The sequence below is a fragment of the Solanum verrucosum genome, unplaced genomic scaffold (genome assembly GCF_900185275.1).
Source record: "Solanum verrucosum unplaced genomic scaffold, falcon-dt-bn FXZP01000235.1, whole genome shotgun sequence".
NCBI lineage: Eukaryota > Viridiplantae > Streptophyta > Magnoliopsida > Solanales > Solanaceae > Solanum > Solanum verrucosum.
Genome location: NW_026019948.1, coordinates 3,769,007 through 3,780,183, shown reverse-complemented (window position 1 = coordinate 3,780,183; position 11,177 = coordinate 3,769,007). Strand labels below are relative to the sequence as shown.

Below are 11,177 nucleotides of genomic sequence, written 5' to 3'. Positions count from 1 at the left end.
TCCTTCTTGAATATTTTTTGAAAAGAAGGGAGAATAAATTACATAATTAAAATAATATTATACCAGTAAATTAAATCACTATTTTAAAGAGGTTTATTTCATCATTTTTCAACGATGCATTTAATTTTTGCGCATAATTTATTAGTCCATTGTCTACTTATGTCAACGTTAACATTTTACTGACGCAACTTTCTTCTTCTTTTTTTAAGTGACTTTCTTGTTAACGTTTATAAGTTGGGGAGCTAGGCAAGTCGGAAGTACTGTATAGTTTTGAAGGGATAGAATTATTCGTCCTTAACTAGATATGTTAGGCTTTAATTTAAAAAAATAAAAAAAATTATATCAAAAAAAATATTTTTATTTAGTAAATTTCAGGTGATGCAAATTAAAATTAGTAACCATTATAAAATTGGAAAAGAGTTGAATAGATGCGCATTTATTAGAGTCAACTTTTGGTTCATTATAGACAACGGCATCTTCTAAATCCCAAGGTTGATCTCGTCATTTACTCGGTTTCGCGGTATAAGTCCAATATATAAATATGTCTTTTAATTTAGTTTTAGATAATTTTATACCTTTAATTTGACCGTGTATAAATAAACACTTAAATTTATATAAAATTGAACAGGTTAATACGCACATTATACGTACGTAGAACGTCACATAGGATATGTTAATTGCCACATAGGGGGTGTCAAGTATGACGTGCATGCCTAGTTATTCAATTTTGTAGGAATATAGTCTATATATCCACATAAAAAGTTAAAGAACATAAATATCAGATAAAGTCGAAACATAAAATTGGACTGACGTTACTCCTAACTGCGCCAACTTTTTGTCTCTTTCTTGTCCTTTTACCCTTGCTTTCCTCTTCTTCTTCTCCTATACTATTACACACTTTTAGCTCCTCCATACAACAGTAGGTATAATCACAGCTAAGCGTATCAAAGAGCCAGTTTTTTTTTTTCCCAGAGAGATCTAACTGCAAAAATGGGTTGATTTAGAAAAACCCAAATCAAGTAATTAAGGAGTTGTTGTTCACTTTTGCGGCTGATAATCCCACTTTTGATTTCATTTTCATGGTAATTTGGATTTTCCTCCATGATCATCTCAGTTGTTTTTTGTAGCTAAAATCTGTTCAGTTCAAGTTTTTATTGACTTTTAGTCAACCCCTTTATGGAATTTTAGTTAATTCTTATTCAATCTATGATTTTTGACTTTTGCTTCTGGATTAAGGAACTATTTAACCTAGTTTTTTTCCCCTTTGTTTGATTCAGTGATCTGCAGATTTTGCTTAATTTTTCATGTTAAAAGAGACCATTTTGATTTGATACCAGCTTTTTATGTTAAAGTTTCTTGGACTAGACCAAAATTTCATTTTAAACTGTGTTGTTTTGTTCATTAATATTTTGCTTCTTGTTGTTGTTATCTACAGGGACTAATATAGAACAAGACTTATAGAATCGATCAGTGAGCATTGAATTGGGTGTTCAAAGTTATAGTATATTTGTTTTGGAAAGCCATATTTTTTTTCCTTGGCTTACATTTGCTGAGTTTGGAGGGAATTTGAGGAGAAATCTGTCTTATTTGTAATATAAACTTGGGAAGATGGCTGCTTTGTCGCATCAAGATTCTCGACGTATGTACTCTTGGTGGTGGGATAGTCATATCAGCCCCAAAAACTCAAGATGGCTTCAGGAGAATCTCACAGGTACTGCTGTTTTCTTTCTTTGGTTGTGTACAACTCCTTCATTGTTTGGTTATGCTAGAGTTATCTTAGGAGATATCTAAGTTTTCATCAATGGAAGAATTAATTATTCTAGCTCGACCTTCGTTTCCTTTTAACGAGAGCTTACTTAGCATGAAGCATTGATTTCCTGCCCATGTACAATATGAATTCATTATTGTTTAAGTCGTTGTGGATATGATTGGGGAGAGCTCTTGGTGAGTTAGATCAAATGTACTACTCCTTTTTTTTTTATGGAAGTTCGCGTGATCTCCATCAGATTACAGAAATGGTAACATCATGTTACCAGTATAAAAAGAGTTGCATAAATAGTGACATCTGTTATTCACAAAGTGGAATTGTTGTTTGATTCTTAAGATGCTCTAGATGGCCTTGAAACCTCAACGATTGTGCATGTCAGTTTATAGATTTTGAATATAACATTTCTTGAAATGATTCAGCAACCATGAAAATGTGGATTCTCTTTTTCCTCTTAAGTAATTCTTTCTTATATGGTGTTTCTGAATTACTGCTAATACAATTGTTGTTCACTTTGCTAGATATGGATGTCAAGGTTAAAGGAATGATCAAACTCATAAATGAAGATGCTGATTCTTTTGCAAGGAGAGCAGAAATGTACTATAAGAAACGTCCAGAGTTGATGAAATTTGTAGAAGAATTCTATAGAGCATACCGTGCATTGGCTGAAAGATATGATCATGCAACTGGTGTGATCCGGCACGCCCACCGGACCATGACAGATTTAGGACTTGGAGATGATTCACCTGCAGGTTCTGATCCTCAAACACCAGAGCTATCGCCAATGCTTAGTCTTTTTGACCTTGAAGAGCTGCAGAAAGATGCTCTTGGAGTCGCTGCATCTAATACTCATGATCTCAAGAGCAATGGAGGATTCACAGATGAGTCACACTCAGTGATGAAAAGAAAAGTATTCAAGCAGCGCAATAATTTGTTTGGAGACCAGGGAAGGTTTGCTGACGGAAGGGTTAGGAAGGGTCTGAATTTTAGTGAGGCAGACGAGAAAGTAGTGCAGACCAATGAGAGCAACAGTTTCCAAACTCGAGCACTTCCAGATTCAGAGCGCATGGTTGAATCTGAGGAGATTCTGAAGTTAAAGAAAGCACTTTCCCAAGTGGAAGCAGAGAAAGAAGCAGGCCTTATCCAGTACCAACAGACATTGGAGAAATTATCTCACCTGGAGTCAGAAGTTTCTCGTGCCAGAGAAGATTCCCGAGGATTTGGTGAACGAGCAAGCAAAGCTGAAGTTGAAGCCCAGACCTTACGGGATGCACTTTCTGCATTGGGAGCTGAAAAGGAAGCTAATCTTAAGCAGTATCAGAAGTCCTTAGACATGATTTCTGAGTTGGAGAATACTGTGTCCCATGCACAAGAGAACTCTGTTGCAGTTGGTGAAAGAGCTAGCAAGGCTGAACTTGAAGGCCAAACTTTAAGAGAAGATCTTGCAAATGTAGCAGCTGAAAAAGATGAAGCTCTTAAGCAGTACATGCAATCTCTTGAGATGATAGCAAATCTGGAGAACAAATTGCAGTGTGCTGAAGAAGATGCCAAAAAATTAACTGAGAGAGCTGAAAAAGCAGAAAATGAGATTGAATTTCTCAAACAGGAAATCCTAAAATTCACTGGGGAGAAAGAAGCTGCAGCTCTGCAGCTCCAGCAATGCTTGGAAACCATCTCCACTCTAGAGCATAAGCTTTCTTGTGCCAAAGAGGAGTCCCAAAGGTTGAATGCAGAGATCAATAACGGAGTTGCCAAGTTAGAAGATGCAGAAGAGCGCTGCCTTTTGTTAGAAAAATCCAATAAATCTCTTCATTCTGAGCTGAAATCTCTGACACTGAAGATGGGTGTGCAAAATCAAGAGCTTACAGAAAAGCAGAAGGAACTGGGAACGTTGTGGACTTGTGTACAAGAAGAACGTTTGCGTTTTGTTGAGGCTGAAACTGCTTTCCAAACTCTGCAGCATCTTCATGCCAAAGCTCAGGAAGAAATGAGGGCTCTTGCTTCAGAGCTTCAGAATCGGTTACAGGTGTTGAAGGACTTAGAAACGCATAATCAAATTTTGCTGGGTGAAGTCCAGAAGGTTAAAGAGGAGAATAAGAGCCTTGGTGAAATAAATGTATCTTCAGCTATATCCATAAGGGATATGCAAAATGAGATATCCAGCTTAAGTGAAGCGAAGGGGAAACTCGAGCTAGAGGTTGAGCTTCGAATGGACCAAAGAAATGCTCTTCAGCAAGAAATCTACTGCCTTAAGGAAGAACTTAATGATCATAACAAGAAACTATTATCTATTGTGACACAGGTGCAGGCAGTGGGCCTTGATCCAGAATGCTTTGAATCATCTGTGAAGGAGCTGCAACGTGAAAAGTCAAATCTTGGAGAAACCTGTGAGAGGGAAAGAAGTGAAAAAATAGCTCTTCTGGAGAAGCTACAAGTGTTCGAAGAGCTTCTTGTGAAAAACTCCATTCTGGAAAACTCTCTGTCAGATTTGAGTGCTGAACTAGAAGCTGTGAGAGGCAGTTTAAAGGCATTAGAAGACTCTTGTCAATCTCTTCTACAGGACAAATCTGCACTTCTCAATGACAAAGTTACTTTAACTAGTGAGTTACAGGTAACAATTGAGAATCTGGAAGAAGTCTCAGCTAAGAATACTGTTCTGGAAAATTCCCTTTCTGATGCTCATGCGGAACTTCAAAGCTTAAAGGTAAAATCAAAGAGCTTAGAGGAATCATGTGATGTACTAGTCAAAGAGAAAGCAGATCTTGGTCGTGAAAAGGAAAATCTATTTTCTCAATTGCAAGCTGCACAAATTGCACTGCATGATCTAGAGGGAAAGTATTCAGGACTGGAACAAAGACATTCAACCTTGGAGAAAGAGAAGGAATTGACACTTCGTGCATTTGAAGAGCTGTGGGTTTCTTTGGATGCAAAAAACTGTGAACATGACAGTTTTGTCCACACGACTGGGGTACAGTTGGCTGGCATGGAATCAGAAATGCATGTTTTGCAGGAAGAATGTCAATTAAGAAAGCAAGATTTTGATAAGCTTCTAGAAAAAGCTATTGAGTCTGACATTCTCAACTTCACCTTACAGACATCTTCCCAAGATCTTGAAGGAATGGGCTCTTCTTTGCTGGGTGAGTATCAGAAGCTTTTTGAAGCATCTACATTTTCTAAAACTTTGATTTCTGATTTAAAGCAGAAGAATGTTGAACAAAAAATGGAAATGACATCCTTGTTTGATCAAGTTAGTATTCTGAGAAATGGGATATTCAAGTTGCTGAAGGCTCTTGATATTGTTCCAAACCATGCATGTCAGGACAGGAAAGACCAAGTACATCTTGACCATATTTTTCATAGAGTTGAAGTTTCTAAAGAATCCTTCAACAGAACTGAGGAAGAAAATCATCGGAGGGCTATTCAGATGAATGTTCTTGTCACATTGCTGGAGCAAATAAAATTAGAGGTGGAAGCTCTTGATGCTGAAAAAACAATTATTATCCAGGAGTCGAATTTCAAATCGGAGCAATTATTGGCGTTGCAGAGTGAAGCCGCTGCACTCAAGGAGGTTGGTGAAGAACTGAAATTGAAAATAATGGAGACAAGTCATAGAGGGGAACTTCTAGAAATTGAAAATTGTAACCTGGCAAAAGCATTGCAGTTGGCAGAAGATGAGTTGAAGACTGTTAAAAGTATGATGGATCAGCTCAATTTTCAAGTAGTTGCTAGCAAAAATCTGATGTCTGAAAAGGACACTGAGCTTCAAGGAATGGAACAGAAGCTTTATCTTACTGAAACTGAGAAAGTTGTGTTGCATCAAATTTTGATGAATGAAGTCGCTGCACTCAAAGAGGGTAGTGAAGAACTGAAATTGAAAATAAGGGAGAAGGATCGCAGAGGGGAACTGCTAGAAATTGAAAATTGTGACCTAGCAAAAGCATTGCAGTTGGCAGAGGATGAGTTGAAGACTCTTAAAAGTATGACGGATCAGCTCAATCTTCAAGTAAATGTTGGCAAAAATCTGTTGTCTGAGAAGGACACTGAGCTTCAGGGAATGGAACAGAAGCTTTATCTAACTGAAACTGAAAAAGCTGTGTTGCATCAAATTTTGATGAATGAAGTTGCTGCACTCAAAGAGGGTAGTGAAGAACTGAAATTGATAATAAGGGAGAAAGATCGCAGAGGGGAACTGCTAGAAATTGAAAATTGTGGCCTAGCAAAAGCATTGCAGTTGACAGAGGATGAGTTGAAGACTCTTAAAAGTATGACGGATCAGCTCAATCTTCAAGTAAATGTTGGCAAAAATCTGTTGTCTGAGAAGGACACTGAGCTTCAGGGAATGGAACAGAAGCTTTATCTTACTGAAACTGAGAAAGCTGTGTTGCATCAAATTTTGATGAATGAAGTCGCTGCACTCAAAGAGGGTAGTGAAGAACTGAAATTGATAATAAGGGAGAAAGATCGCAGAGGGGAACTGCTAGAAATTGAAAGTTGTGACCTAGCAAAAGCATTGCAGTTGGCAGAGGATGAGTTGAAAACTCTTAAAAGTATGACGGATCAGCTCAATCTTCAAGTAAATGTTGGCAAAAATCTGTTGTCTGAGAAGGACACTGAGCTTCAGGGAATGGAACAGAAGCTTTATCTTACTGAAACTGAGAAAGCTGTGTTACATCATATTTTGAAGAGTGAAGTTGCTACACTCAAAGAGGGTAGTGAAGAACTGAAATTGAAAATAAGGGAGAAAGATCACAGAGGGGGACTGCTAGAAATTGAAAATTGTAACCTGGCAAAAGCATTGCAGTTGGCAGAAGATGAGTTGAAGACTGTTAAAAGTATGACGGATCAGCTCAATCTTCAAGTAAATGTTGGCAAAGATCTGTTGTCTGAGAAGGACACTGAGCTTCAGGGAATGGAACAAAAGCTTTATCTTACTGAAACTGAGAAAGCTGTATTGCATCAAATTTTGAAGAACTTGAGCAGAGAACTTATTGGGAGTAAAATAATTATGGAGGACCAAGAAAAGAAGATCCTAAAGTTGTGTGCTGACAGTAACCAACTGCGCACAGAAAACATGCACCTTTTTGAGGCCAGTCAGCTATTGCAGGAAGGGCTTCAGCAATCAGGTGGTGAGCTTGAAAAGCTAAAGATGCAAGAGGAAGCGTTGCACTCTGAGCTCCAGAAGCAATTGAATGAGATTAAGACATGGAAGTTAGAGATGGATGTGCTTTTAGGCGAGTTGCAGGTCTCGATGTTCTACCATATCCTTTATGAGCAGAAGATTCATGAGCTTGCAGAAGCATGTCAAAGCTTTGATGTCCAAATCACTTCAAAGGATAAGGATATTAAACTTCTGAAAGAAAAAGTGAGCACTTTGGGTACTGAAAATGAAGACCTTAACACTCAGTTAGCTGCATATGGACCTGCAATCTTCTCTTTGAGCCAATGCATATCATCCCTAGAGAAGCACTCCTATTTGCATGGGAAACCCAAAAAGCCTGATAATGAGGACACAAAGGTAACTGCTTCTACATTAATGTCCCCTGCTTGACTTCTTTTAGCTGGACAGTAAAATAAGTAATATCATATTAGAAAGCTTTTGAAATTAATCTTGTCCGTTAAAATGCTAATTGGCTACTGATATGTGATATGTATAATGTATGTGTGTCTCTGTATTATATGCCACAAGTTGTTCCTCACTTGTAGAAAGATACATTCTCAATTGTATCGCGTGAATTTATTAACTGTTGTATCATCCGTTTTCCTCTCCATCCGTGTGGTAAGTTGCAATGGTACTCTCGTCACCAGGGCCCTGTTTTTTCCCATCTTGCATTTTCCTCCTAAATCATGTTGCATCCTGTCTAGGTTGCCTTAGAATACTTTCTTTAAGCAGTCTTAGGTTTGTTGGTTTCATACATCGTACTTTTAACAATGACGTGAACACATCTTAAGAGCCTGCTAATTTTCATAGACACAGTAATTAATATGTGATGGACCTCGATATTTGGCATGGACAATATGATGATCAGAATTAGTTATTTTTTCCTAGGATTTAGTGACAAGAAGCTTGATTTCCCCAAGTGACGCTAAATCTCATAGTGTAGGGTAAAAATACGAGACACATTGTAAACATTTGTGTACAAAAGTGGACCCATGCATGATGCTTCTGCAATATGAAATTTCGAGAAATTAGATCAACGCAGACTTAGCACTGCATTCTAAAGGTTATTTTGAAGATTTAGACCTATCAATATGAAGAAATTAAGGTTTTCTTTTTTCCTTGTATATGTGAGATAAAGATTATCATCTTGGCTTATTTTCAGGACATTGTAGTAGCTCCTACAGATGACAGCACTCGTTTGAAAGACAATGAAAATGCAGTGACAACCGATGCATTTTTTGATCTGCATGGATTGGAAATAAGGGTTCGAGCTGTTGAGAAGACATTGGTTGAAATGGAGCAGCTTGTGGTGAAGGAAAATGTGAACATGCATAGCAAACTACAGGCTGCAATGCAACAAATTGAGGAGTTAAAGTCAGAGAGTAGCCGACATAGAAGAAATTCAGCTCCTAAATCTGAAATCTTTGAGGCAGAAAACGGAATCCTCACCAAGGACATCATGCTTGACCATGTATCTGAGTGTTCATCCTATAGAAATGGCAGGAGAGAGCAGGATAATCTAGTTTTTGACCTATGGGATACTACCAGTCCTACTGCTGGTAAAGCAAAGTTGGATGATACTCCAAATGCTGAAAATGATATTGATTTCCATAAACGTGTTATATCAGTGAAGAAAAAGTGCCAACGTCCTGCCTCAGATGTGCTAAGTGAGAAGTATTCAGATGAGGGCAAACTGAACATCTCAAAGAGATCAACAGAGTCCATTCAAGAGGGAAACAAGAGGAGGGTCTTACAGAGGCTTGATTCTGATGTGCAGAAATTAACTAACCTTCAGATCACAGTACTAGACTTGAAGAGGGAACTTGAGATTACTGAGAAGGGAAAAAGGGGTAAAGCTGTAGCTGAATCAGACACTCTCAAAGGACAGCTAAATGAAGCTGAGGCTGCTATTCACAAGTTATTTGATCTTACTGGTAAGTTGATGAAGAACATGGAAGACAGCTTTGGTTCTGCTGATATGAAATCTGCACTGGAGTCTGAAGAGATTGGAAATGTTAGTAGGAGGAGATATTCAGAACAGGCACGGAGAATATCTGAGAAAATTGGGCGGCTGCAATTAGAAGTTCAGAAGTTGCAGTTTGTTTTACTGAAACTCAACGATGAAAGCAAAGGAAATAGTAGGGTCCCGGAGACAAAAAGAAGGGTTCTACTACGAGATTATCTCTATGGCGGGGTTAGGAAAAGCAACAACAAGCGAAAGAAAGCATCATTTTGTGCATGCATCCAGCCTCCAACTCAGGGAGATTGAAGTTTTAACTAAGGTGTGCAGTTTACATATGTTAGTTAACTAGTTTATAGTTCATTTTTCACTTGTGTCCATATTACTTTTAATAGTTTCGGTATGAATATATTCAGAACCTTAGCCTCTTGGAGAGAATTTGTTGTATATTCGTGTCCAGCTAAAAGATGCAGCCTTTTTATTTACAAATGTTTTCGTGATTGCTCTAAGCTTGTCTCAAATAATTGGGTTGTCCCTGTACATATTTCTTCAACCTCAGTTACTTTTGAACATGGATTTGGATCAAACCTGATTGGTCTCGATAATTATTATCTTTTACCTATTGTTATATTTCTTAGGTAACCTGACTTGTCAAAAAACAGTTAGTTCTTGAGAAACCTGATACTGTTAATATTTTCTCACTACAACAAATTCGATTATCAGGGACAAATGATTTCGTCATTTATAAATTATATTTCGTCACTAAAATTCTTGTGAGACGAAAAATAATTTGTCACTCAGTCGTCACTAAATGTGTGTCTCTAAAAGCATACAAAGACGATTTAGTGCTTCGTCGCTAAAAGTATTATATTAACTACAAAAAGAAAAATCGTCCCCAAATGCTTAAACATTTGTGACAAATTCATTTGTCGTAAAAAGTATATTTTTTGTAGATAATAGTATGTTTTGTCACTAAAAAGGTTATTACTACCGACAAAATTATATTGTCGCTAATGACTATATTTTATATACCCAAAATTATTTTGTTATTAAATGTATTAATTAGGGACAATTTTATTATTATAAAAAAGATTAATTTTCTTATTATCCTCCCCCCACCTCCACCCCCACCCATCTCAAATTTATTTTAAACTCCTCCCTAGGAGCTCCCACATCATGCTTTCTTGGGGATTTGAATTCACAACCTTAAGGTTGGAAGTGAGGAGTGCTTACCATCAGATCAACTCTCTTTTGTCTCTCATTTTTAATTTATTTTCTACTTCATTCACTTCTTTCAAATTTAACTTTTGTAGATATAATATATTATATGATTATTTATACACATACATAAGTGCATGAAATTTACCACCACAATTCATTCAAATGTAGATTATATTTTAATTAAACTGTATATTTTTTAACATATCTTTAAATATATTCAGTACGATTCTGTTATTTTATTCAGTTATTTTATAAATTTTAAAAATTATATAGTACAATTATAAATTTAAATAAAATTAAATTTTCAATTTTATTTAAAAAATTGAATAATCGGTTCAATTCGGTTAGTAAATCAATTGTTTTGTAAAAAAAAAAACATCGATACCCATAACTATAGTACTTCATCATAGTATATTTGAAATCCTAGGTTGTTCGTTTCTTTCATTTGTGCTTTCATTTTTTTAGTTTATTTCGATTTTCACACTGATGGAAAAGTTAATAGAAATTCATGAAATATTTCGTTCCTTTGCAAAGTCTAAGTTTGTAAGTCGATGTTATCTCTGTATAGTTGATCTACATGCATTTGTGAAATTACTATTAAATAACTACATATTTTTAGACAGAAGCAAATAGATCGACTTAGTCTATGCAGTTTATCAATCACAAATCAATAGACACTCACAAAAATTAGCACCAAGACTTGAGAAATTATTTTTTCTATCGTCTTTATCGATGAGAGTGTATCAAATAAAAAACAAAAGTGTTAAACCAACAAATATTAGTGATCTAGTGGTAGAATCGTACCCCACTCACGATACTTATAACCTGGATTGTATTTTTGAAATGATGCATAATTGTGTAATTTAAGAAAATTCATGAATTGAACTTTTTCATTTTTACAAAATGGACCGAATTCGTTGGTTTTAATATTTTCCCTCACCAATTAACGAAAGGACTCTGTCTATTTCTTATGAAGCACTTATATTATTCTTTTTGTAAGTTGTCACTTGTAATTATGAACAATTGTAGCAAAAACAATTGTATTTAGCTATGAATTTTTTTCGTAGCAAATA

General features: G+C 36.2%; 1 protein-coding gene across 5 annotated transcripts; it reads left to right on the top strand.

The window, feature by feature from the left end:
* Positions 1–1,472: 1,472 nt before the first annotated feature.
* On the top strand, positions 1,473–9,455 carry LOC125813584 (protein NETWORKED 1D-like). 5 transcript variants are annotated; one of them, XM_049493068.1, is made up of 4 exons: positions 1,473–1,711; positions 2,287–5,333; positions 6,474–7,280; positions 8,086–9,455. In XM_049493068.1, the coding sequence occupies exons 1-4, from the start codon at positions 1,609–1,611 to the stop codon at positions 9,190–9,192; spliced, it is 5,064 nt and encodes a 1,687-aa protein (XP_049349025.1). In that variant the 5' UTR covers positions 1,473–1,608; the 3' UTR covers positions 9,193–9,455. The 5 variants fall into 5 exon arrangements, with proteins under 5 accessions (XP_049349025.1, XP_049349026.1, XP_049349024.1 ...); XM_049493069.1 differs by having other exon boundaries at positions 2,287–5,408; positions 6,549–7,280; XM_049493067.1 differs by having other exon boundaries at positions 2,287–5,693; positions 6,549–7,280.
* The last annotated feature ends 1,722 nt before the right edge of the window (positions 9,456–11,177 follow it).

Coding starts and splice junctions, on each gene's coding strand:
- LOC125813584 (XM_049493065.1), top strand. CDS start 1,609: ATGGCTGCTTTGTCGCATCAAGATTCTCGACGTATGTACTCTTGGTGG. Junction 1,712..2,286: donor GCTTCAGGAGAATCTCACAG/GTACTGCTGTTT, acceptor TCACTTTGCTAG/ATATGGATGTCAAGGTTAAA. Junction 7,281..8,085: donor CTGATAATGAGGACACAAAG/GTAACTGCTTCT, acceptor GCTTATTTTCAG/GACATTGTAGTAGCTCCTAC.